This window comes from Sparus aurata, chromosome 17 (genome assembly GCF_900880675.1).
Source record: "Sparus aurata chromosome 17, fSpaAur1.1, whole genome shotgun sequence".
NCBI lineage: Eukaryota > Metazoa > Chordata > Actinopteri > Spariformes > Sparidae > Sparus > Sparus aurata.
In genome coordinates this window covers 37,789,091-37,816,798 of record NC_044203.1, presented here as the reverse complement: position 1 = coordinate 37,816,798, position 27,708 = coordinate 37,789,091, and the positions used below count along the sequence as shown (strand labels likewise).

Here is a 27,708-nt window from a genome sequence, read left to right as displayed (position 1 = left end):
TGCCAGAGAGTGAAACATGAGAGCGGAGAGCGACAGGAAGTGAGACGCGAAGAAGTGGATCAGAGCGACACACGAAACAAACTTTAAAACTCGTCTCCTCCAACGACTTCCTGCAGGCCTCATGTCTCTGGGTGACGACTGGCTGATCGGCAGTGACGATGATGTTCAGAGATGCTTTCAGCCCTCCTGCCCCTCCTCCTCTTCCTCCTCCTCCCCCTCCCCTCCCCTCCCCGCTGACCTCAGACCAGTAAAGAGGAAGCGGTTAATCTTCGTCCTCAGTGTTTCTTCACATTCTTTCAGCGCTGACAGTCGGAGGAAACACATCTCAGTCTTCATCCTCCATCATGTCTCCGTCCGTCCTCCTCGTCCTCCTCCTCGGCCTGCGGAGCTCCGCCGGCTCGCTGCCTCCTCCACGGACCTCCTTCCTCCTCAGTGAGTTCACTAAACGTTTCTGATTGATTATTAATCAATGGTCATATTGATTTACTGATCTGTGCTTTGATGAACTGTTCAGTTATTATCTTACCTTGTTCATCGTGTCATTCATCAGGTTGAATTAAACTTTTTACATTTTTATATTTTTGGGAGGCTGAAACTGATGATTTGATTATTGATCATCGTTGTTTCAATAAAATGTCAGTGTGATGGTAGAAATCCAAAGTTGTTCAGTGAACATTCAGTCAGATGATGTGAAGATCTTTGATAACGTTCAGATCAATGTGAGATTGTTGTGACAGAAACGAGCTGAGAAAGGAAACTTGACTCAGAGTCAGAGCGTTCCCTCGTCTCAGCGTCTGCAGCTGCTCAGAGACATTCTGATTCTGTTCTCTGTAAATAACAAACAGAACAGTTTGAACAAAGTCGTCACAGCTCATCAGATCCTCTCCTCCCTCCACGTGGCTGAGAGTCAACATGTGGTCGAGCTCAGTGAAGACTTCATGTTGATGAAGGTGTAAATCTGCTCTGAGATCAGGTTGTGATGTGTTCTCTGAGGATGTCGACTGCTATTTATCAAAGACACTTTAAGTCTGTAAATGCTGTGATAGAAGTGCAACGATACGAACGTACAAGTGGATACTTTAATTTCTTTCTTTTGTTGGGGGGAGTGGTGCTCTGTGGTGGAGGTGGAGTCTGAACAGAGAGTCTGGAGTCTCCTGCTGCAGACAGAGAGAGACTCTGCTGTCCTGATGTTGGTCAGGACTTCGTTCCTCCACTGAGGCTCCAGAACACAGAAGAGTCTCGACTTCTCTGAGCAGCTTTGTTTGCTCTCAGTGATGGCGGTACCAGCCGGCCCGCTGATGTAGAACAGTGCAGTGTTCTCTCTGGGCCGTGTGGGCTGAACAGGGTTTGGAGGTAGACGGTGCAGTTCTGTTGACAGTCTTGAAGACCAGAACCATCGTCTGGAATCAGATGTGGGTCGTAACAGGAAGTCAGTGGAGGTGACGGAGGAGGCGGGTCACATGGGAGAGTTTGGGTAGATTGTAAACGAGGCGCTGCAGCGTTCTGGATACACTGCAGTGGTCTCAGAGGCTGAGAGTCCAGACAAGAGGGAGTTACTGTAGTCCAGGAGGGAGAGGACCAGAGGTTGGACCAGGAGTTCTGTTGTGTCCTTTGAGGAAAGTCTGGATCCTGCAGATGTTGTAGAGGGTAAATCTGCAGGATCGGACCACAGCAGTGATGTTGGGGGGGCAGGACAGTCCATCATCGAGGATTACGCCCAGGTTCCTCCCCGCTGATGAAGGTGATACCGTGACGTCCTGGACAGTGACTGACAGGTCCATGTGAGGGCAGTCTGTCCCGGGATGAAGAGGAGTTCAGGTTTACTCAGGTTGAGTTTGAGGTGATGAGCAGCTGTCCAAGCTGAGATGATGCAGACATTCAGAGATGATGCAGACATTCAGAGATGATGCAGACATTCAGAGATGATGCAGACATTCAGAGATGATGCAGACATTCAGAGATGATGCAGACATTCAGACATGATGCAGACATTCAGACATGATGCAGACATTCAGACATGATGCAGACATTCAGACATGATGCAGACATTCAGAGATGATGCAGACATTCAGACATGATGCAGACATTCAGACATGATGCAGACATTCAGAGATGATGCAGACATTCAGAGATGATGCAGACATTCAGAGACGATGCAGACATTCAGAGACGATGCAGACATTCAGAGATGATGCAGACATTCAGACATGATGCAGACATTCAGAGATGATGCAGACATTCAGACATGATGCAGACATTCAGACATGATGCAGACATTCAGAGATGATGCAGACATTCAGACATGATGCAGACATTCAGACATGATGCAGACATTCAGAGATGATGCAGACATTCAGAGATGATGCAGACATTCAGACATGATGCAGACATTCAGAGATGAGCGTCACAACGTGGCTGTTGGAGGAGGACGAGGGGAAAGAGAGGAACAGTTGGTGTCGTCAGCAGAACAGCGGTCGCTGTTCAGGCCGTCGGCTGCACGCTGAAGTGTCTCTGAGCGAGATACTGAACGCCACACTGCTGCTGATGAGACTGTAAAGCACTCTGAGTGCATCTACTCTGGCAGCGTTACTGATGGATGACTGGTGATTGGTACTTCCATAAAACAGGAACCCAACATCATTTCTGATATGTAATGGTCAGTGACGTGGATGTAATGAGTCAGTGTGATCAGAAGAAGCAGAACACGATGTCACTTCACTGTGATCACAATCAGAATCATAAACAGGGAAATATATTGTGCCACAGCAGCCAAAGGACAGAATATTACAAAAACAGTAACACAAGTAAAAAATAAACAACACAACTAAAAAGGTAAGAAATACAATAAACTCATATAAACATAAAACACATGATGCCACATGTGTGGCAGAGAATGAGCAGACACACCGAGGAAAACACATCTACATAACACAGTATATATATATATATATATATATATATATATATATATATATATATATACACTGTGTATATGTCTTGTACATGTGTTTTCCTCATGTGTATATATATATATATATATATATATATATATATATATATATACACTGTGTATATGTCTTGTACATGTGTTTTCCTCATGTGTATATATATATATATATATATATATATATTACACATTATATATCCTTGTACATTTTTATATTTGATGATATTTAGCAGATGGTGGGTGACTGTTCTCTCTCTGTGTTGAGTTTGTGAGTCGTGTTGCGAGACAGTTTGTGACAGAAACAGGAAGTGATGTAACTGCGATTGAACAGACTGATTCTGTCACACTTCACTGGAAGTCTCTCACATGTTCTGGTTCTGGTTCACATCATGGACCAGGTGTTCTCTGCACCTCAGGACCAGAACTGAGTGCGTACTCCATGATGGTTCTGCACCCTGATGAAAACTAACTGATCAGATAAATATCAGATCAGTTAAAGCTCAGATCAGACGTCTCCTCTGACACGCCCAGCGTTTACCGTCAGACGCTGTTTACTGATGCCACTCACTTCCTGTCTGTGCAGAGAGGGTGTGTGTGTGTGTGTGTGTGTGTGTGTGTGTGTGTGTGTGTGTGTGTGCGTGTGTATGTGTGTGTGTGTGATCTTTACACGTCTGAATGTTGCTGTGACACAAACACTCTAAATATGAACATAATTAACACTTGAAGTTAGAATCAGTAACGTTACATCAGACGAGCTTCATCATCGCTCCGTGTGTGTTTTGTTGTCCAGAAGTTTCACTCTGCAGATGTGAGACAGTCTTGAACAGTGCTCAGTGGCTGCACAGCTGACAGTCGACCCATCAACATGTAATCTGAACATAATATTATGATTAATTGAAGGTATTGGTGCTTGTGCAGACTGCCGACATGTTATCGTGGAGACTTGGCAGGTAAACTGTGAGCAGCAGAGACGTGACGTCAGGTGGACGTTCAAGACAAGCTCTTTAGTCTGAAAATGATTGAATTCTGTCCCGACCCGTCTGTCTCAGGCTGGTTCTGGAGCTCAGTACTGTGTGAAGTGTTGTCCTGTGTGCCACTCAGGGACAGTCAGCGTCACCATGGTAACAGACGACCAGTCATGGCTCGGGCTGGTAACGAGAAGTGACTCTTCCTCAGCGTTAACCACACAAACTCACTCTGGTTCTGGTAGTTGTGTTATGACTGATACTCATTACACTGTCGTCCGAGGCTAAATGTTTCTGGTCTCTGTTCGCTGTTAGATCACAGCGGTGCAGAGAGTCCACAACAAATTCCCCCTGTGATGTCATCACTCATTTGCATATCGGTGACGTCGTTGCAGGTTGATTTTCATGAAGCTTCGGGTCGGGTCAGACACACTGAGGGACTGTTCTTGTTGTAAGAGCTTGAAATGTAAAAGGTCCAACAGAAGCTCCTCTCTACCACAGCGTTCAGTCCACCGCCCCTGAACGCCTCGTCAGTAGTCCCGCCTTTAATTCTGCAACCTTATGACATCACACTATGTCACCATGTCACACACTTGCAGTGATTTATGCCCAGTGGTGAGTCCGGCACGTCAGAATGAATTTAGCACAGCTGCTCTGTAGCTGTTAGCGGTGCCGGCTCAGGCATGTGTGAGCGGACCAATCAGAGCAGGCTGGGTGTTCAGGAGGCGGGGCTTCATAAAGACAGGAGCGTTAGAGGATGTAAACACGTTCACTTAATAACTCAAAATACAGTTATGAGCATGATGTCGTCTTTGGCCAAATAATCACAAACTCACCATTTTGTTTATTTGATACCAAAACATTAAAAAGAAAGAGATGAAATGAACTCCAAGAGAATAAACAACATTATATTATATCTGAACATGTTTCTGTCTCTGATGGTCCCACAGGAAGTGTTTCCTGACCTCCTTTCAGTATAAAACACCTCCTTCAGTATGTTGATCTATTGTGGATGGATTTGACCTGATTTGTCACTTCAGACAAAGCAAGTCGATGATCATTATGGAACAAAGACGCGAGCGAGTCTTCAGCCCTTCACACGAAATGTTCTTATTTTAAACTCTTCTTCGTGACACTGTTGTTCAGCTCGTGTGGTTCAGACTCGCTGATACAGAACGAGTTTCTCTGTAGCTCGACCACATCCTCTCCAAACCTGAACCCACATGGCCTCAGAAACAGGAAGTGGTGCTGACTCCGAGCCGGTCAGCTGACTGCTGAGACAGAAGATGTTCTGTTGCTGTTATTTATCGCTCCGAGCTCTCACCTCTGTGTCTCAATCTGGTTTACACCTCGCTGTTTAATTATAGTGAGGTCTTTGTTTGGTGATGAGCCGGTCAGAGTGTGAAACCCACAAGACATTAACAGCGAGCTATTCCCACACATGCTGAGAACAGGTGCATGATGGGAAGGCTGAGGCCTCTGACTAACTGACACTCAGTCTGTTATCGTTCACGACTGAATGATGTTTATTTAGACACTGATTTGTTTTATTAAATCCTTTGATTCAGCTGGGAGCCAGAACTCCTGACTGACTGTTAAAGTGCTCTGAGTCAAACCTTCCAGGCAGGAGTTCCCCGAGCCCCTGGGGGCGGGACTGGACTGGACTGGACTGGACTAGACTGGACTGGACTGGACTTCTTCTATCAGGCCTCACTGTATACAACAATATCATCAGATATGCAGATGATACTCAGATTTACCACCAAGAGATCACAGTCTCACTCATTATCTCTGTAACTGCATCAAATAAACAATAATAAACACAATCCTAGATTTTGGGCTGTACAAATAAAATTGATTTGATCAAAGATCTCTGTGAAGTTCAGTTCTGTTCTCACATCATCATAAATGTTTCCAACAAAGTTCCAGCAGAGAAATCCTCCAGAGTCCTCGAGGAGACGCTGAGTTTCATCTGTCGTCTGTCTGTAACTTCAGCAGAGTCAGAGAGGAAAGAAGTCTGAGAACCCAACAGAACCAGAAGACACTTTAGAACATTAGAGAGTTGATGTGAAGCTCTGAGTGAAGTCAGCACTCAGCAGAGACTCTGGTTCTGGTTCTGGTTCTCTGTCTCCTCTCTGTAACATTATGTTCATGAAGTAAAGTCCAGTTCCCCTCCAGCTCCAGGCAGCAGTCAGCAGAACAGAACCTGGAGGTCCGCTCTGGATCACTGCTGCAGTCAGGCTGATCAACAGGAGTGAAGAGAAATCACCTTTTTAACCCCACAAGTATCAAAGTCATCTCTGAGCTCTGAGTCATTGAACGGCTCTGGATCAGAACCAGAACCCGATGAGACTCCAGGTGTTTATTCCTCCAGCAGGTCTGGGTCTATGTTAAACTCTTTATCTACCTCTCTGTTGTGTTTGGGTCCAGACTCTACAGACCGGCCTCTGGTCCTCTTCAGCCTTCCCGACGTCCACAACACCACCACGCTGCTGCTGAGCGACGATGGATCCACCCTGTACGTAGGAGCACAGGACGCCCTCCTCTCATTGGACGTCAGTCAGAGTGATGTCATCAGCCTGAAGAAGAAGGTGAGTGAGAGACGGTTTATTCACTCCAGGATTATTTGATTTATAGATACTGTTCATTTGTTCACTCCATTTTATTAATCACTGTGTTGTCTCCATCCTCCCCCTCTCTCTCTCTCTCTGTCTTCTGTCCAGGTGGAGTGGAGTCCGTCTGAGAGAGAAATCACAGAATGTGCAAGTAAAGGGAAGAACCCGACGGTAATCACATGACTCCGCCCTCGTTGATTTATTAAACGATGTTCAGCTCAGTGGTTGTGTGTCTGTAGTGTCTGCAGTGCGTCTGCTGTGTGTCTGCTGTGTGTCTGTAGTGTCTGCAGTGCATCTGCAGTGCGTCTGCTGTGTGTCTGTAGTGTGTCTGCTGTGTGTCTGTAGTGTCTGTAGTGTCTGCAGTGCATCTGCAGTGTGTCTGCTGTGTGTCTGCAGTGCATCTGCAGTGTCTGCAGTGTGTCTGCAGTGTGTCTGTAGTGTCTGCAGTGTGTCTGTAGTGTCTGCAGTGTGTCTGTAGTGTCTGCAGTGCGTCTGCAGTGTGTCTGTAGTGTCTGCAGTGCGTCTGCTGTGCGTCTGCAGTGTGTCTGCAGTGCATCTGCAGTGTGTCTGCAGTGTGTCTGTAGTGTCTGCAGTGCATCTGCAGTGTGTCTGTAGTGTCTGCAGTGCGTCTGCAGTGTGTCTGTAGCGTCTGCAGTGCATCTGCAGTGTGTCTGCAGTGTGTCTGTAGTGTCTGCAGTGTGTCTGCAGTGTGTCTGTAGTGTCTGCAGTGCATCTGCAGTGTGTCTGCAGTGTGTCTGTAGTGTCTGCAGTGCGTCTGCAGTGTGTCTGTAGTGTCTGCAGTGCATCTGCAGTGTGTCTGCAGTGTGTCTGCAGTGTGTCTGTAGTGTCTGCAGTGCATCTGCAGTGTGTCTGCAGTGTGTCTGTAGTGTCTGCAGTGTGTCTGCTGTGCGTCTGCAGTGTGTCTGTAGTGTCTGCAGTGCATCTGCAGTGTGTCTGCAGTGTGTCTGTAGTGTCTGCAGTGCATCTGCAGTGTGTCTGCAGTGTGTCTGTAGTGTCTGCAGTGCATCTGCAGTGTGTCTGCAGTGTGTCTGCAGTGTCTGCAGTGCATCTGCAGTGTGTCTGCAGTGTGTCTGTAGTGTCTGCAGTGCATCTGCAGTGTGTCTGCAGTGTGTCTGTAGTGTCTGCAGTGCGTCTGCAGTGTGTCTGTAGTGTCTGCAGTGCATCTGCAGTGTGTCTGCAGTGTGTCTGTAGTGTCTGCAGTGCATCTGCAGTGTGTCTGCAGTGTGTCTGTAGTGTCTGCAGTGCATCTGCAGTGTGTCTGCAGTGTGTCTGTAGTGTCTGCAGTGCGTCTGCTGTGTGTCTGCAGTGTGTCTGTAGTGTCTGCAGTGCGTCTGCAGTGTGTCTGCAGTGTGTCTGTAGTGTCTGCAGTGCGTCTGCAGTGTGTCTGTAGTGTCTGCAGTGCGTCTGCTGTGTGTCTGCAGTGCGTCTGCTGTGCGTCTGCAGTGCGTCTGCTGTGCGTCTGCAGTGTGTCTGTAGTGTCTGCAGTGCGTCTGCAGTGTGTCTGTAGTGTCTGCAGTGCGTCTGCTGTGCGTCTGCAGTGTCTGCAGTGTGTGTCTGCAGTGTCTGCAGTGCGTCTGCAGTGTGTCTGTAGTGTCTGCAGTGTGTCTGTAGTGCGTCTGCTGTGCGTCTGCAGTGCGTCTGCTGTTTGTCTGCAGTGTGTGTCTGCAGTGTGTGTCTGCTGTGCGTCTGCTGTGCGTCTGTTGTGCGTCTGCAGTGTCTGCAGTGCGTCTGCTGTGCGTCTGTTGTGCGTCTGCTGTGCGTCTGTTGTGCGTCTGCAGTGTCTGCAGTGCGTCTGCTGTGCGTCTGCAGTGTGTCTGTAGTGTCTGCAGTGCGTCTGCTGTGCGTCTGCAGTGTCTGCAGTGTGTGTCTGCAGTGTCTGCAGTGCGTCTGCTGTGCGTCTGCAGTGTGTCTGTAGTGTCTGCAGTGCGTCTGCTGTGCGTCTGCAGTGTCTGCAGTGTGTGTCTGCAGTGTCTGCAGTGCGTCTGCAGTGTGTCTGTAGTGTCTGCAGTGTGTCTGTAGTGCGTCTGCTGTGCGTCTGCAGTGCGTCTGCTGTTTGTCTGCAGTGTGTGTCTGCAGTGTGTGTCTGCTGTGCGTCTACTGTGCGTCTGTTGTGCGTCTGCAGTGTCTGCAGTGCGTCTGCTGTGCGTCTGTTGTGCGTCTGCTGTGCGTCTGTTGTGCGTCTGCAGTGTCTGCAGTGCGTCTGCTGTGCGTCTGCAGTGTCTGCAGTGTCTGCAGTGCGTCTGCTGTGCGTCTGCAGTGTGTCTGTAGTGTGTCTGTAGTGTCTGCAGTGCGTCTGCTGTGTGTCTGCAGTGTGTCTGTAGTGTCTGCAGTGCGTCTGCAGTGTGTCTGCAGTGTGTCTGTAGTGTCTGCAGTGCGTCTGCAGTGTGTCTGTAGTGTCTGCAGTGCGTCTGCTGTGTGTCTGCAGTGCGTCTGCTGTGCGTCTGCAGTGCGTCTGCTGTGCGTTCTGCAGTGTGTCTGTAGTGTCTGCAGTGCGTCTGCAGTGTGTCTGTAGTGTCTGCAGTGCGTCTGCTGTGCGTCTGCAGTGTCTGCAGTGTGTGTCTGCAGTGTCTGCAGTGCGTCTGCAGTGTGTCTGTAGTGTCTGCAGTGTGTCTGTAGTGCGTCTGCTGTGCGTCTGCAGTGCGTCTGCTGTTTATCTGCAGTGTGTGTCTGCAGTGTGTGTCTGCTGTGCGTCTGCTGTGCGTCTGTTGTGCGTCTGCAGTGTCTGCAGTGCGTCTGCTGTGCGTCTGTTGTGCGTCTGCTGTGCGTCTGTTGTGCGTCTGCAGTGTCTGCAGTGCGTCTGCTGTGCGTCTGCAGTGTCTGCAGTGTGTGTCTGCAGTGTCTGCAGTGCGTCTGCTGTGCGTCTGCAGTGTGTCTGTAGTGTCTGCAGTGCGTCTGCTGTGCGTCTGCAGTGTCTGCAGTGTGTGTCTGCAGTGTCTGCAGTGCGTCTGCAGTTGTAGTTAGTGTCTGCAGTGTTTTGTCTGTAGTGCGTCTGCTGTGCGTCTGCAGTGCGTCTGCTGTTTGTCTGCAGTGTGTGTCTGCAGTGTGTGTCTGCTGTGCGTCTACTGTGCGTCTGTTGTGCGTCTGCAGTGTCTGCAGTGCGTCTGCTGTGCGTCTGTTGTGCGTCTGCTGTGCGTCTGTTGTGCGTCTGCAGTGTCTGCAGTGCGTCTGCTGTGCGTCTGCAGTGTCTGCAGTGTCTGCAGTGCGTCTGCTGTGTGTCTGCAGTGTCTGCAGTGTGTGTCTGCAGTGTCTGTAGTGCGTCTGCTGTATGTCTGCAGTGCGTCTGCTGTGCGTCTGCAGTGTGTCTGCTGTGCGTCTGCAGTGCGTCTGCAGTGCGTCTGCTGTGCGTCTGCAGTGTGTCTGCTGTGCGTCTGCAGTGCGTCTGCAGTGCGTCTGCTGTGTGTCTGCAGTGTGTCTGTAGTGTCTGCAGTGCGTCTGCTGTGTGTCTGCAGTGTCTGCAGTGTGTGTCTGTAGTGTCTGCAGTGCGTCTGCCGTGCGACTGGAGTGTCTGCAGTGTGTGTCTGCAGTGTCTGTAGTGCGTCTGCTGTGCGTCTGCAGTGCGTCTGCTGTTTGTCTGCAGTGTGTGTCTGCAGTGTGTGTCTGCAGTGTGTGTCTGCTGTGTGTGTCTGCAGTGTGTGTCTGCTGTGCGTCTGCTGTGCGTCTGTTGTGCGTCTGCAGTGTCTGCAGTGCGTCTGCTGTGCGTCTGCAGTGTGTCTGTAGTGTCTGCAGTGCGTCTGCTGTGCGTCTGCAGTGTCTGCAGTGTGTGTCTGCAGTGTCTGCAGTGCGTCTGCTGTGCGTCTGCAGTGTGTCTGTAGTGTCTGCAGTGCGTCTGCTGTGCGTCTGCAGTGTCTGCAGTGTGTGTCTGCAGTGTCTGCAGTGCGTCTGCAGTGTGTCTGTAGTGTCTGCAGTGTGTCTGTAGTGCGTCTGCTGTGCGTCTGCAGTGCGTCTGCTGTTTGTCTTGCAGGTGTGTGTCTGCAGTGTGTGTCTGCTGTGCGTCTACTGTGCGTCTGTTGTGCGTCTGCAGTGTCTGCAGTGGGTCTGCTGTGCGTCTGTTGTGCGTCTGCTGTGCGTCTGTTGTGCGTCTGCAGTGTCTGCAGTGCGTCTGCTGTGCGTCTGCAGTGTCTGCAGTGTCTGCAGTGCGTCTGCTGTGTGTCTGCAGTGTCTGCAGTGTGTGTCTGCAGTGTCTGTAGTGCGTCTGCTGTGCGTCTGCAGTGCGTCTGCTGTGCGTCTGCAGTGTGTCTGCTGTGCGTCTGCAGTGCGTCTGCAGTGCGTCTGCCTGTGCGTCTGCAGTGTGTCTGCTGTGCGGTCTGCAGTTGCGTCTGGCAGTGCGTCTGCTGTGTGTCTGCAGTGTGTCTGTAGTGTCTGCAGTGCGTCTGCTGTGTGTCTGCAGTGTCTGCAGTGTGTGTCTGTAGTGTCTGCAGTGCGTCTGCCGTGCGACTGGAGTGTCTGCAGTGTGTGTCTGCAGTGTCTGTAGTGCGTCTGCTGTGCGTCTGCAGTGCGTCTGCTGTTTGTCTGCAGTGTGTGTCTGCAGTGTGTGTCTGCTGTGCGTCTGCTGTGCGTCTGTTGTGCGTCTGCAGTGTCTGCAGTGCGTCTGCTGTGCGTCTGTTGTGCGTCTGCTGTGCGTCTGTTGTGCGTCTGCTGTGCGTCTGTTGTGCGTCTGCAGTGTCTGCAGTGCGTCTGCTGTGTGTCTGCAGTGCGTCTGTTGTGCGTCTGCTCTGCGTCTGTTGTGCGTCTGCAGTGTCTGCAGTGTGTCTGCTGTGCGTCTGCTGTGCGTCTGCTGTGCGTCTGCTGTGTGTCTGCAGTGCGTCTGCAGTGCGTTTGCTGTGTGTCTGCTGTGTCTGACCTCAGTAACTGAAACAGTGTTGTTGTATTTGTGGTGAAACTTCGACAGTTAAAGTTAAAAGCAGTCGTTCTGCTGATAACTGAGCACGTTTTCAGACTGACTTCACAGTCAACACAAGAAACGTGACAGATAAAGTGTGAAGACTAAAATAAGAGCGTTTGATCGCCTGAAGTCAAATATGTTTATCACCACTTTTACATCTAAACTTGTGATGATGCTAGTGATAAACTACACGATTATTGTGGCCAAAGAAACTGACAACCATATTATCACCATATCTATAAAAATAAAAGAAGCTGGTAATGAAACCTGTGTTTCACCTGAAGACTAGTGTGGAGACGGTCGTTGTAACACCTGAGCTTTATGAACTCAATATCAGCATTTCAGTTTTTAATATCAGGTTTATAGTGAATATGATGACATTCATCTTTATTTCCTTTATATTTAATACCTTCTGATAATGTTGTGTTTATTTTCTATGGTAAGTTAAGTTCTCATAGTGAAAGCAGTTCTGAATTATTGATTGATTGATAACGATGAAGATGTGAATAATACCTGTCTGTCTGTCTGTCTGTCTGTCTGTCTGCAGGTCGAATGTCCGAACTTGGTGCACGTGCTGCGCTCTCTGAACTCGACCCATCTGTACGCCTGTGGCAGCTTTGCCTTCAGCCCTCATGACGTCTTTATCGTGAGTCAACACAGGAAGTGAAGTGAACACTGATGACCATCTGGGTCTCATATCTGATGTCCGTCATGTCTTGTCAATGGTGGACAAACTGATTAAAATGAGAACTGAGTTAAAAGAAACAAGTTAGATTTTATGTGATCAGCCGCAGGAATGAAACGCTGTCACTGGACGTTAAATGTTTGTTTCCTATCATGTTCACATCACATATGTGAGCTGACTGTCCTGTCAGAGGAGGCTGCTGAAGCTCTGATTGGATCTTTTAACGTCTTTGTGGTGTTTTAGGTGAAAACCTGATGTTTTCTGAAGCTAACCATCATGAACACAGTGTCACAACAGGACGATGAACACAGAGAGACAGAAAGTTTCAACATATCTGCAGTCCTGACTCATCTCTCATGATTTTGATGATTTTACAGTTTGGGTTTTTCTTGCCTCCTTCAGGATGCTGAGAGTTTCTCCATCGTCCAATATGGCAACGCTAAAGGTCGCTGTCCATTCAGCCCGTTCCAGAGGAGCAGCGCCATCACCGTGGGTCAGTCTGCTGCGTGGTGACCAAACCACCGCTGTGTGACTTAAAGAGTTCAAGTTTAATCATGACAAAACCACTGCAGGAACACAGATGAAGCTGTTCACACACACGTCCTGCAGACACTGCAGACCTCACTGTGCTTAAAGGGATATTCCGGTCTAAGTTTAATCCACGTTCTAACACACCATGACACTGAGTGAGACCCCCCTCGAGAGATCATGTTTTCCAACCACTCAGAAAAGACCGCACGATAACAATACACTGCAGTCTATGCCTTCAACAAGAAACCGCCATCAAAAAGCCACAAATAATGCTCAGAACAGCATCAAACTTAGCAACAGTACAAACAGGGTCCAGCACATCGTTCCAGGCATCAAACATCTGCTAGCTTAGCTGGATTTCACACAGCTCACCCCTCTGCTGCAGCAGCTTCCTCTTGTGGGGAAGCCCTGACGAGTCGATTAACAAGTACAGTTAGAAATGCTCAACGTTCTTTTCCCTGTCCGCTCTCGATAATAACTGTTATAAACTGGCAGGTAAGACACATATGAACTTTGATTGCTTTTCCATGGAGTCATAATCATACATTTTCATCCTTGAGCTGCAGAACTCTACTGCACTCGGTAATCGACTGTCACGGATTAAATTTACACCAGAATATCCCTTTAAGAGACGAACAGTTGATCACCTTAATTATACTGTGATGCAATTATAAATGTATGAATAATACACACGTAAAACTGTGTTCAAACTTTTATAAATGCAAATAAAATGCTTTTAAAATACCTTTTATCCAAAGTAGATCATTAAATATGTAACTAGATCAAAGTGTTTGAAACAAAGGAGACGATCAGTCTGTGGATCGTTAAACTGTCACGTGTTCAGCTTCACACGTGTGTTTGTTCCGTGCAGACGGCGAGCTGTTCACTGCCACAACCACCGACTTCAAAGGAGTCCAACCACAGATTTCTCGGCACTTCAGCAAACATGGCCGCCCCGACGTCAGCCAGGATTCATCCGTCGCCTTGAAGGGTGAGTGACACGAGGTCAATACTGAGATCAATACTGAGATCAATACTGAGATCAATACTGAGGTCAATACTGAGATCAATACTGAGATCAGTCCCAGCGGACAGACACAGTCTCGTCAGTGTCACAGAGGACTGAACGACCTGCTGCTGTTCTGATCTGCATCTTGCTGTTCACTCTGAATATTAAAGTGTTGATGCAGAACGAGAACAAACTGCTGCGGTGAGAAAAAGAGGAAGAAAAGATAAAAGTGTGAGACGTGAAGAGCAAAGAGACGTCCGGAAGAAAGTCTGGAGATTAGTTTGAGCCCCAGTTAACAAATTAGAAACGGTCATGATCCAAACTGGGTCCAACTGGAGCCAGGAGAGGACGCAGAGCTGGTGTTGGTTCTGAAGGAGATGTCATCATGAGTGTCCTGATCGCTGTCAGTCGCTGCAGAAAGCTTCTGCTGAGCTTTTGATGCTCGATGTGTTCAACACACAGAATATGAGTCCAGTACTACAGGAAGAGGAGTCAGAATCCGTCCAAACGGACCCGACTACAGAGTTACATCACTGAGAAGATTGTTATCTGTTCATTCTTGGTTTTGAATTTCTCGATCTCTGATTGGATGAAGATCGATGACGTGTTTGATTTGAGTCAAAGTTACTTTGTCTGAGTCGCAGATTCTGCTCGTTCAGATAATCCATCTTAAATCTTGAAAAAAACAACTTACTTTACAAAATATAAATGTGCAAAACATTTATGAAGCTGAGAGACTTTGATCGAGCCGGGCTCCAGAATAAATGTGAGCTCAGTACCATTCTGCAGAACCACAACCAACCAGAACCAACCACAAAATACACAACCAACCAGACCCAACCCCATCCAACTAGAACCAATTAGAACCAACCACATCCAACCACAACCAACCACATCCAACCCCATCCAACTAGAACCAATTAGAACCAACCACATCCAACCACAACCAACCAGACCCAACCCCATCCAACCACAACCAATTAGAACCAACCACATCCAACCCCATCCAACTAGAACCAATTAGAACCAACCACATCCAACCACAACCAACCAGACCCAACCCCATCCAACTAGAACCAATTAGAACCAACCACATCCAACCACAACCAACCAGACCCAACCCCATCCAACCAGAACCAATTAGAACCAACCACATCCAACCCCATCCAACTAGAACCAATTAGAACCAACCACATCCAACCCCATCCAACCAGAACCAACCAGACCCAACCCCATCCAACCAGAACCAACCAGAACAAACCACATCCAACCCATCCAACCAGAACCAACCAGACCCAACCTCATCTAACTAGAACCAACCAGAACCAACCACATCCAACCACATCCAACCAGAACCAACCAGACCCAACCTCATCTAACTAGAATCAATTAGAACCAACCACATCCAACCACAACCAACCGCATCCAACCAGAACCAACCAGAACCAACCAGACCCAACCTCCAGCTGAATGTTTCTCTTTGATGAGACTTTGTTTGTCTGGGTTGTATGTTCTGTTTCTCGCTCCTCTCAGCTCTGTGTATTCTGTGGTTTGGTTCAGGCACAGAAACAACCGGGTCAGAATCAGCAAACATCATGGTTGGGATTAAAACACCTGATCTGGTCCGACTTCCTGTGAAAAACAGTCGGTTTTGGTCGCCACAAAAACGTGTAAATATCTCCAGGTGTCCAGCAGGTGACTCGAGCTGCGATCGTCCGTTTGGCGCCTTGTTGGCGGAAATAACTCCGCCCACACTCACGATATGAACGGGATTTGACACGTACGGTACAAATGTCAACCTCGGACGTATCCGTGGTTACAGAACATGCCAACAGAATATCCTGGAGACTGGACCTCAGAGACGGGAGCGTGAACCTGCACCTCTGATTTAAATGACATCTGTATACATACAGACCCAGATGACCCGGGTCATCTGGGTCTGTATACATACAGACCCAGATGACCCGGGTCGTCTGTGTAACGAGGGAACTTGTTCAGGAACGTTTCTGATTAATCACAAACTTCTTCCAGATGAAAATGTTTTTATATCCTCCTGTAGAGACCCCAGCGGTTCACCACGGGTCAGAGAGGTTCTGTAGCAGACTCTGCTGACGACTGTCAGTCTGACAAACTGCTGCTGTTAGCACTGACACACATTTGTGAAGCTGACATACTTTCAGTGTGCAGCAGTGAAGTGTGAACCACTGGACTGGACTTCCTGATCTCTGCTCTAGTGATTCACTTCCTCTTTGCTTGAAAAAATCCCTCTAAATGTCTCGAAAAGGCCAAAACAAGACTTCTGAGCACTTTGATGTTTTAATAGACGATAAGATAAAACTTGAATTGATCCTGAAGAAAATGAACGATGCAAAAGATGTAAAGTTGATCTAGTGACAGCCGGTACCGACCAGTTTACTGCCGGTCAACATCGTTTACGTTCCTGCTTTGACACTCATATTAAATCTGAACACGACCTCATTTACTGAACCGGTACTGATCGTTCAGAAGGAGAGAGGTGAAACACATTATTATCTTTGAATAGCTTGATCGTTTCTCTTCATTTCTCAGCTGGAAACTTGTTCTGCTCTCAGATCTCTTTTCTCGTGGTTCACATGGCACAGCGCCCTCAGCTTCCTCCTCTGTCTTCACTTCCTGTATTTCAGAGCCAACGTTTGTCAGCTCATCACTGGACCCGGCAGACAGGAAGCTCTACTTCTTCTTCAGTGAAGTTGGGAAAGAGTTCAGCTTCATAGACGACCTGCAAATCGCTCGGGTGGCCCAAGTGTGCAAGGTGACAGTAGAACCCAGCCTGCAGAACTAAAGATGGATCTCTGAGGTAGAAACACTGAAGTTTGTTCTCTCTGCTGATGTTTCAGGACGACGTTGGTGGACAGAGAACTCTGCAGAAGAAGTGGACGTCCTTCGCCAAAGCTCCTCTGATCTGTCAGTCGCCCAAACAGCTTCCCTTCAACGTTCTGGAGGACGTGTTCACCCTGCAGCCAGCAGAGGGCAGCGGCGCCGCCGACACGCTGTTCTACGGCGTCTTCACCTCCCAGTGGTAGGAAGACAGAACCAACACCTCCACATGGAGGTCCGATTATCACGTTAAAAAAAGAAATCATCAGGTGTAGGGCGGACCTCCAATAGTCGACTACTCGACGATTCGATTCGGAGAGGTCTGATTCCACTATGAACCTCGTAGTCGAGGAAATAAGGTCCCAGCACATATTTCAAGGCATCAAACATTTGATATAGTTGCTGTATTTGTCGGAAAATATAAACGAATCTCACCACCAGAGAAGCCTTCCTTGTTGTGGGGAAGCCCTGTGAGTCGATTACCGAGTGCAGTAGAGTCCCGCAGTAATGATCATCACTCTACTGCACTCGGTAATCGACTCGCAGGGCTTCCCCACAACGAGCCTGCAGCTGGAGAGGTGAGTTTTGTTTATGTATTCCAACAAATCCGGCAATGATATCAAATGTTTGATGCCTCGAAATACGTGCTGGGACCCTGTTTCTACTGTTGCTGAAGTTTGGTGCTGTTCTGAGCATTATTTGTGGCTTTTTGATGGCGGTTTATATTTGGATCCATTTACTGCAGTGTATTGTTGTCATGCGGTCGTTTCTGAGGATGCTAAAACTACGTTAGCTAGCAGTCTGCTAACTTTATCTCTTGAGAGGGAGTCTAACACAGTTTCACGGTGTGTTAGACCATGGATTAAATTTACACCGGAATATCCCTTTAATAAATCACCCACTGCAGTTGCACAATCCAAATGAGCGGCGGTGAGCAGCACACTACAGGACCGTTAGCATTTATGGATTTATTGGCTCACAATGGCTACTAAAAAAATTATCCAAAGTGTGGGAGTATTCTGAAAAGGTTCAAGATGACCCGAAGAAAGTTAAGTTCAAGTTGTGTCAGCAGCTTCTTTCATATCGCACGACGACAACCAACATGTTGTATCATTTGAAACGGGTAAGGCTTGTTAAAGTGAAACTCTCGCCAAAAAGCAACCGAGGCTTTATTTGGGATTGAATATGAGTCAAACCTTCGTGTAAAAGCATAATTATGACGAAAGACGCACTTTTAAGATTTACCGTAGTTTTGGTTTTGGGCACGTTAATTTTGAACGGGAGTGCATGGGGCAGGACTACTCACGTTAGCTGCTGCGCGTCGCCGTCATGCCAGACAAAAAGTGTCGATCCCTGAGTGCGACCTGACAGGCACGCTTGAGGAGCGGTTCACCATTACTCTCCTGCCTGTCAGGTCGCACTCGGGGATCGACACTTTTTGTCTGGCATGACGGCGACTATGAAAATCCTTAGTCAAAAACAGCCCTAATCAGGTGTTTTAACAGCATGACCAAGACTGAGACAAGACCAGAATCAGACCAGAATCAGACCAGAATCAGACCAGAATCAGACCAGAATCAGACCAGAGTCAGACCAGAATCAGACCAGAATCAGACCAGAGTCAGACCAGAATCAGACCAGAGTCAGACCAGAGTCAGACCAGAGTCAGACCAGGATCAGACCAGGATCAGACCAGAGTCAGACCAGAGTCCCTGCAGTCTCCCTGGTCTTTGAATAACTTCCTCTGTGTGAGACAGACGAGGTGACCTGAGCTTTATCTGCGATCCTCTTCAGGTCTTCGGGTCCAGAATCTGCCGTGTGCGTCTTCAAACTGCAGGATGTGCGGGCCGTGTTCACGCAGAGCTACAGAACCTTTGACATGCAGACACACCAGTGGAGTCCTCTGGTGGGAAAACACTCGTACCTGGGGAAGGTGAGTGTGGAGGACAGACGATATCCAGCCTCGTCCTGTGTCCAGGTTCTATGTTAGCCAGAAATCCATGTTTTCAATTCTAATGAAGCCGAGTCAGTAGAATAACACGAGCAGCAGACAGCTGAACACAAAGACATCCAATCAGACACACAAGAAACCAACAAACACAAACCAGCGCTCAGACTGTGAGGACGAACATGCAGCAGACAGGTCAGAATCCTACACTGGGAACAGAAGATCTGCGTCTGGAAACATGAAGCTGACGGTCTTTAAATAAGCAGATGGAGGTTTAACAGACTCCATCTTTCAGACCGTCGTTTCCTGATTCCAACAGGCGGGAGAAGTAAAAACCTGTTTTAGTACCAGATGAGAAAAGAAAACAAGTTATTGAGCATGAAAATATAAAATAATAGAATGTAACATCAATCCAGAAAGTGTTGAAGTGTCTTTAAGAGAAACGAGACAGAACTGTGTAACAGAGCTGTTCAGCAGCGCCGTGGCTCGGTTCTGTCCAACATGAAGCCTTCCTCCAGCACCAGGCAGTCACAGTAAACCTATACAAATATTACTGAAGCACATTATGTCACACACACACACACACACACACACACACAGGTGATGTCATGCTGTCAGGTGTTGTGAGACTCTCTGTTTCCTCAGTGTGGACTCGGGAACGCTTCAGATTCTGTGCTGGCGGAGGTGAAGAGGAGCTTCCTGACCAGCGACAGTGTCAAACCAGACGGCGGTGGTCCGATCATGGTTTCCTCAGGGGAGCGGTACAGTCGCGTGGCTGCGATGGTGACCGAGGCCGCCAACGGCACACAGTACACCGTCCTCTTCCTTCTCACAGGTGAGACATCAACAAGAGCTCACACCTGAGATAGACCCGAGAAATGTCACCTGGAAATCTGTATGAAAGTTGTTGATCATGTCTCTGTCCGACCTGCAGAGTCTGGACTCCTGCACAAAGTGGTTTTGTTTGCTCGGGGTGCGCAGGTCATTGAGGAGATTCAGGTCTTCACTCAAGCTCAGCCAATCAAAAGCATGCTGCTGTCCTCCACCAAGGTAAAGCTCACACCTGCATGACGTCATTCACACAGTCTGAAAGAGTTCAACACCAGAGAGCAGGAGCATACAGAGAGCAGGAGCATACAGAGAGCAGGAGCATACAGAGAGCAGGAGCATACAGAGAGCAGGAGCATACAGAGAGCAGGAGCATACAGAGAGCAGGAGCACACAGAGAGCAGGAGCATACAGAGAGCAGGAGCATACAGAGAGCAGGAGCACACAGAGAGCAGGAGCAGACAGAGAGCAGGAGCAGACAGAGAGCAGGAGCATACAGAGAGCAGGAGCATACAGCAGGAGCGTACAGAGAGCAGGAGCACACAGAGAGCAGGAGCATACAGAGAGCAGGAGCGCACAGAGAGCAGGAGCAGACAGAGAGCAGGAGCATACAGAGAGCAGGAGCACACAGAGAGCAGGAGCACACAGAGAGCAGGAGCATACAGCGAGCAGGAGCATACAGAGAGCAGGAGCATACAGAGAGCAGGAGCATACAGAGAGCAGGAGCATACAGAGAGCAGGAGCATACAGAGAGCAGGAGCACACAGAGAGCAGGAGCATACAGAGAGCAGGAGCATACAGAGAGCAGGAGCAGACAGAGAGCAGGAGCAGACAGAGAGCAGGAGCATACAGAGAGCAGGAGCACACAGAGAGCAGGAGCATACAGAGAGCAGGAGCGCACAGAGAGCAGGAGCAGACAGAGAGCAGGAGCATACAGAGAGCAGGAGCACACAGAGAGCAGGAGCATACAGAGAGCAGGAGCATACAGCAGGAGCGCACAGAGAGCAGGAGCAGACAGAGAGCAGGAGCAGACAGAGAGCAGGAGCACACAGAGAGCAGGAGCACACAGAGAGCAGGAGCACACAGAGAGCAGGAGCACACAGAGAGCAGGAGCATACAGAGAGCAGGAGCATACAGCAGGAGCGCACAGAGAGCAGGAGCAGACAGAGAGCAGGAGCATACAGAGAGCAGGAGCACACAGAGAGCAGGAGCACACAGAGAGCAGGAGCATACAGAGAGCAGGAGCACACAGAGAGCAGGAGCATACAGAGAGCAGGAGCATACAGAGAGCAGGAGCGTACAGAGAGCAGGAGCACACAGAGAGCAGGAGCATACAGAGAGCAGGAGCACACAGAGAGCAGGAGCATACAGAGAGCAGGAGCATACAGCAGGAGCGTACAGAGAGCAGGAGCATACAGAGAGCAGGAGCACACAGAGAGCAGGAGCATACAGAGAGCAGGAGGACACAGAGAGCAGGAGCAGACAGAGAGCAGGAGCATACAGAGAGCAGGAGCATACAGCAGGAGCGTACAGAGAGCAGGAGCACACAGAGAGCAGGAGCATACAGAGAGCAGGAGCAGACAGAGAGCAGGAGCGCACAGAGAGCAGGAGCACACAGAGAGCAGGAGCGCACAGAGAGCAGGAGCAGACAGAGAGCAGGAGCATACAGAGAGCAGGAGCAGACAGAGAGCAGGAGCAGACAGAGAGCAGGAGCGTACAGAGAGCAGGAGCAGACAGAGAGCAGGAGCATACAGAGAGCAGGAGCGCACAGAGAGCAGGAGCACACAGAGAGCAGGAGCATACAGAGAGCAGGAGCATACAGAGAGCAGGAGCGTACAGAGAGCAGGAGCACACAGAGAGCAGGAGCATACAGAGAGCAGGAGCACACAGAGAGCAGGAGCATACAGCGAGCAGGAGCACACAGAGAGCAGGAGCACACAGAGAGCAGGAGCATACAGAGAGCAGGAGCACACAGAGAGCAGGAGCACACAGAGAGCAGGAGCACACAGAGAGCAGGAGCATACAGCGAGCAGGAGCACACAGAGAGCAGGAGCGTACAGAGAGCAGGAGCGTACAGAGAGCAGGAGCACACAGAGAGCAGGAGCATACAGAGAGCAGGAGCATACAGAGAGCAGGAGCATACAGAGAGCAGGAGCAGACAGAGAGCAGGAGCGTACAGAGAGCAGGAGCAGACAGAGAGCAGGAGCAGACAGAGAGCAGGAGCATACAGAGAGCAGGAGCATACAGAGAGCAGGAGCAGACAGAGAGCAGGAGCAGACAGAGAGCAGGAGCATACAGAGAGCAGGAGCACACAGAGAGCAGGAGCATACAGAGAGCAGGAGCATACAGAGAGCAGGAGCGTACAGAGAGCAGGAGCACACAGAGAGCAGGAGCATACAGAGAGCAGGAGCACACAGAGAGCAGGAGCATACAGCGAGCAGGAGCACACAGAGAGCAGGAGCACACAGAGAGCAGGAGCATACAGAGAGCAGGAGCACACAGAGAGCAGGAGCATACAGAGAGCAGGAGCACACAGAGAGCAGGAGCACACAGAGAGCAGGAGCACACAGAGAGCAGGAGCATACAGCGAGCAGGAGCACACAGAGAGCAGGAGCGTACAGAGAGCAGGAGCGTACAGAGAGCAGGAGCACACAGAGAGCAGGAGCATACAGAGAGCAGGAGCATACAGAGAGCAGGAGCATACAGAGAGCAGGAGCAGACAGAGAGCAGGAGCGTACAGAGAGCAGGAGCAGACAGAGAGCAGGAGCAGACAGAGAGCAGGAGCATACAGAGAGCAGGAGCATACAGAGAGCAGGAGCAGACAGAGAGCAGGAGCGTACAGAGAGCAGGAGCACACAGAGAGCAGGAGCACACAGAGAGCAGGAGCACACAGCGAGCAGGAGCACACAGAGAGCAGGAGCATACAGAGAGCAGGAGCATACAGCGAGCAGGAGCATACAGCGAGCAGGAGCGCACAGAGAGCAGGAGCACACAGAGAGCAGGAGCACACAGAGAGCAGGAGCACACAGAGAGCAGGAGCGCACAGAGAGCAGGAGCGCACAGCGAGCAGGAGCAGACAGAGAGCAGGAGCAGACAGAGAGCAGGAGCAGACAGAGAGCAGGAGCACACAGAGAGCAGGAGCACACAGAGAGCAGGAGCACACAGAGAGCAGGAGCACACAGAGAGCAGGAGCGTACAGAGAGCAGGAGCAGACAGAGAGCAGGAGCACACAGAGAGCAGGAGCACACAGAGAGCAGGAGCAGACAGAGAGCAGGAGCAGACAGAGAGCAGGAGCATACAGAGAGCAGGAGCGCACAGAGAGCAGGAGCATACAGAGAGCAGGAGCACACAGAGAGCAGGAGCAGACAGAGAGCAGGAGCAGACAGAGAGCAGGAGCGCACAGAGAGCAGGAGCGCACAGAGAGCAGGAGCATACAGAGAGCAGGAGCACACAGAGAGCAGGAGCACACAGAGAGCAGGAGCAGACAGAGAGCAGGAGCATACAGAGAGCAGGAGCATACAGAGAGCAGGAGCACACAGAGAGCAGGAGCACACAGAGAGCAGGAGCATACAGAGAGCAGGAGCACACAGAGAGCAGGAGCAGACAGAGAGCAGGAGCAGACAGAGAGCAGGAGCAGACAGAGAGCAGGAGCACACAGAGAGCAGGAGCACACAGAGAGCAGGAGCATACAGAGAGCAGGAGCATACAGAGAGCAGGAGCACACAGAGAGCAGGAGCAGACAGAGAGCAGGAGCACACAGAGAGCAGGAGCACACAGAGAGCAGGAGCATACAGAGAGCAGGAGCAGACAGAGAGCAGGAGCAGACAGAGAGCAGGAGCACACAGAGAGCAGGAGCGTACAGAGAGCAGGAGCATACAGCGAGCAGGAGCGCACAGGGAGCAGGAGCATACAGAGAGCAGGAGCACACAGAGAGCAGGAGCGTACAGAGAGCAGGAGCATACAGCGAGCAGGAGCGCACAGGGAGCAGGAGCATACAGCGAGCAGGAGCGCACAGGGAGCAGGAGCATACAGGGAGGTGTCGTCTGCATAGTGACGACTGTAGGAACAGTCACACACACACTGGTTGCTCTGAACATGAACATGTGTGACAGTGTCAGTCAGAGTGGGTTCTGGTTCTGGTTCTGTAGGGAGTTCTTTACATCGGGACATCGGAGGGCGTGACCGCGGTACCTGTGGCGGACTGCTCCATCTACAGAACCTGCCGTCAGTGTGTTCTGGCCAGAGATCCTCTGTGTGGGTGGAGCCGGACCGGGACCGCCTGCACCCGTCTGGACGGGCGTGACGACAACATGTAAGAGTGAAACATTTATTGGTCGGTTCTGTAGCCGCAGATTCAGCCGCTGAAAGGAATTCTTGTTCCCTTCAGAACCTCTTCAGAACCTCTTCAGAACGGTCACGTGTTTCAGGTGGATCCAGCCTGAAACATGTTTAACTTTCAGTTTACATGGAAATAAATCCTTAACTTTCTTTGGATTGAGACGCTCTGCTGTTGACCGTCATCATACAATCATATCTGACTCCGTCCTGAGAGGTGAAGAGAGCTGAGTGTTTACAGTCTCATCGTTATGACTTATTCTAACTTCATATATCATATCATCACTTTGTCCCGTTTCATTTGTAGCATCTTTCCCTCTTTGTCTTCACCTCCCAGTGAGTCTGTCTGTCTAATTCATATGTGATGTAATATGAACTGTTGTCCGACTTGAATCCAGAGATGTGTGTGATGTGTGTGATGTGTGTGATGTGAGACGCAGCACAGAGGGTTGAGCTCCACATGGAGTGTTGTAATAAAGTCTTTGCACCATCAGCCCTGAGTGACGACTGACAGGCTGTGGTTTCCTCCTCAGGACTCAGGACCTGGAGGGAAGCAGAGTGGAGGATGTTTGTGCAGGACAACCCAGGAACAGCAAGATCACAGGTAACATCCTGTCTGATGAAAGACGGTCGACATACTGACACATGTCAAGCTAACGTTCTCAAACAACAATGCTAAGTTTAATGTTCACCTCCCGGTGGAGCAGGAGGTGGATCACAGAGGGTTCATCCTCTGTGATCCACCTCCTGGTTCATCCTCTGTGATGTGCTCCACCGGGAGGTGGATCACATCACAGAGGGTTCATCCTCTGTGATGTGATCCACCTCCTGGTGGAGCTGGAGGTGGATCACAGAGGGTTCATCCTCTGTGATCCACCTCCTGGTTCATCCTCTGTGATCCACCTCCTGGTTCATCCTCTGTGATCCACCTCCTGGTTCATCCTCTGGGGAATGGCTGTTGAGATATTTCAGTTTGGACCTGAGGAGGTGAACCGACCCTGTCAGGCTGTTTTCTTGACTCGTCCTGTCTCAAGTTCTCACTTGTATTTATTCTCAAATGTTCTTCCTACAGAAGTCGGAGTTAAGTTGAATGAAGTTGTGGCGCTCAGGTGTGTGAAACCTTCCAACCTGGCCGCTCTGACCTGGACCTCGCCTCAACTCAACGCCCGGACCAAGAACCTCTTCATGCAGTCAGCTGACGGCACTTTGAGCTTCATCGCCACCGCCGACACCTTTGGGAGCTACCGCTGTGAGGCAGAGGAAGGCAGGTACAAGGAAGTGGTCATGAGCTACAACGTCCAACAGACCGCTTCTCCGCGCTCCATGAGCCCCGTCACAAAGGTCAACAACGAGCCTCCGCCGAGCGGCGTGGACGAACCCTACGAGGACATTCCAACTGAGACAGCAGCGACTTCTACGACTCCAACTTCTGAACACCCAGAGGACGACAGGAGACCCCACGTGGGTGACAAATTCACAACTAATCTGAAAGATGAGACCGAGTCCAACACAGAAAATTCTGGATCAAAAAACAACCTTGAAGAAGATTTGTTCTTGGACCTGATGTCCGAGAACAACGCTCAGGTCATGACGGATCAGCCTGACGACGCCCAGCAGGTGTTGCAGCAGAAGAGTTATTACAGCGAGCTGGTGGTCGTCGCTCTCCTGCTGGCGGCCTGCGTCTGCGTCATGATCCTCGCAGGACTCCACACGTGGAACCAGAGGAGAGCCGGCCTCAAACAGAAGCCTCTGGTCATTCCAGAGGTCAGCAGCAGAACGGATCCGTCCATGGAGAGCGTTCCCTCTCTGAGCAGCCCGGAGGAGCCGGAGGAGGCGGAGGAGAAGGTGGAGGTGAAGGTGGAGGTGAAGGTGGAGGAGTGACGAGGAGGATCTGAAGTCACGCTGAGTCTCAGGAGCTCGTCTCATCACGCTTCTCTCTCTGCGGCCGTTCCACTTCCTGCTTCTGTGTCTCATTTATTTGTTTGTCGTCATGAGAAAATGTCCCGTCGCAGGACGAGTGATGTCGAGAAGACAAATGAACTCAAACTCGTCGTCTTACAACTTTGAGCTGCTTGATACAAAAGCAGATCTGCAGCAAACATAATCATTACTGATGAAGATGAAAGGCTCCTGCTCAAAATCAGCCTGAACACTTTCAAATTAAAGCTGTCCAGGTAATCTGGTGGAGATGAATTGTCTGTCTCCGGAGACTCGGCGGTGACGTGATGTTTGATTTCACTGCAGCAGATTCCTGAACAGGAAGTCGGACTCCGCCACAACACGAGTCTCAGCTTCAGTCACTGATGTCGACAACAGGCTGATGTAGTTCTGATCATGTCTCTTATTTTGAAGGAGTTCTGTGTGTCATCTTCGTTTAAAACGTGTTGGATCCTTTTTATTCTCAGACGAGTAGAAACAATATTTAACGAGATGATTGAATGTTTCAGTCTGGAGGAAACTGGAGCATCATGACAGAATTACGTGTGTTTGCTCGCTGAAAGAAATCTGATTCAAATCTGATGATTATATTTCTCACATCTTATTAAGTTGTTTCTTCTGAGAGTAAAATGATTGAACAGTGATTTCAGTGATCAGTTTATTGATTGTTTGTGTACGATGACGAGATATTAACTTTATGTTTTGTAACGTTGACGTCTGAATGACTCAGCTGTGTTTTTTAAAATCAGGGATTATTTTTTGTTGAGTGTTCTGTTGATATATTTATGTTTTGAACAAAGTTATTGATCACTCTGAGTGACTGAATGTAAACCTGCTGTGAATGTAAAGAGGGCTGGGACTGACAGTACTGATCAATATATCTGTGATTATCAGTAACACGTGGATGAAAACAAACAGTTTAGGTTGTTTTTATTTTACAGTCATTTTATAATTCAGGAGAGTTTTTTCCTGTTTGTCTTGAATTTAAACTGCAAAATGTGAAAATGTTGAATATTTATTGTTTTATTACTTAGAACCAAGATTTCTGGTAACGCTGTTGTTATATATTGATTATCACTTGTTCCTGTCCCGGTCCTGAAGATAGTTTTAAATCTGTTTTATTGATGAAGATCCTGAGTTTGTTTGTTTGTTTGTGTGTTTGTTTGTTTGTGTGTTTGTTTGTTTGTGTGTTTGTTTGTGTGTTTGTTTGTGTGTTTGTACAGAGTCAGCTGATGACCGATGGCAGTATGACAGCGTACAGATCATTCCTTTATTGTTTCATTGTAATAACTGCAGGGACAAACAGACTTCTGTTTTGCTTTATGGAGTATTGATCTGTATTTACTTTAATCCTCAAACAGCTGTTTCAGTTTCTGAGCTCCTGATGACTCAAATGTGCTTCATGTGTGAGACGACGCTGCCGAGGAATCACATGTGATCAATCGTTCTGGGTGTAATAAAAAGATAACCGCCCGCTGAGTGTCTCTCAGGTGATTCCTACGGTGGCCCTGAGGGTCAAAATACTACAACATTTCACAAAACAACACACACACATTTTCAAAACACAATTCAGAAAACATAACAAAATGTAACATTTCAGAAAACACAGAGACATCCAACAAAACTTCCTCACAGAACACACAGATTTAATTTTTAACAAAATAAAACAACTTTGTTTTTCTAGTTTTAATAGAAATCTGAGGCCAGTTTCAGGGGATTTGTTTTCATAGGTATAATAAAGTTATTACGTATATCACTATATGATTATTGTTGGTTTTATTATTCTTGAACCTTCTGATTTGTTGTGTTTGACACAAACACTCACTAAACTAAGAAACGTGCAGAATGATGCAAAGATGTTCCGATTACATAAAAACATCTGAGATCAAATATTCAGTCAAAAAACACAAGACAGGAAGAACCAGAGAAGAAGAAGAATTCTCTGGAGGAATATTCCTTTAGACTGTAAATATGGTTCCTGTTGGAGAAGGTGTGTCAGGTCCCAGGTACAGGTCCATGGTTCAGGTCCATGGTTCAGGTCTACAGGTACAGGTCCATGGTTCAGGTCCATGGTTCAGGTCTACAGGTTCAGTTCTACAGGTTCAGGTCCCAGGTACAGGTCCATGGTTCAGGTCTACAGGTACAGGT

The 27,708-nt window shown here is 48.9% G+C and overlaps 1 protein-coding gene across 1 annotated transcript; it reads left to right on the top strand.

Annotated features, from left to right (window-relative positions):
- The first annotated feature begins 279 nt into the window (after positions 1-279).
- Positions 280-27,034, top strand: LOC115568116 (semaphorin-4A-like). The gene is made up of 14 exons (XM_030395198.1): positions 280-432; positions 6,343-6,503; positions 6,636-6,698; positions 11,978-12,076; positions 12,518-12,608; positions 13,518-13,637; positions 16,319-16,446; positions 16,532-16,713; positions 18,306-18,444; positions 19,105-19,294; positions 19,394-19,509; positions 23,436-23,599; positions 24,156-24,226; positions 24,695-27,034. Exons 1-14 carry the CDS (start codon positions 345-347, stop codon positions 25,501-25,503), a joined length of 2,421 nt encoding a protein of 806 aa, XP_030251058.1. The 5' UTR covers positions 280-344; the 3' UTR covers positions 25,504-27,034.
- Positions 27,035-27,708: the final 674 nt, after the last annotated feature.

What these genes read in the sequence shown, in the direction of transcription:
- LOC115568116 (XM_030395198.1), top strand. Translation starts at nt 345, where the DNA reads ATGTCTCCGTCCGTCCTCCTCGTCCTCCTCCTCGGCCTGCGGAGCTCC. An exon ending in ACGGACCTCCTTCCTCCTCA is followed by an intron (nt 433 to 6,342) that starts GTGAGTTCACTA and finishes GTTTGGGTCCAG; the next exon opens with ACTCTACAGACCGGCCTCTG. An exon ending in GTAAAGGGAAGAACCCGACG is followed by an intron (nt 6,699 to 11,977) that starts GTAATCACATGA and finishes GTCTGTCTGCAG; the next exon opens with GTCGAATGTCCGAACTTGGT.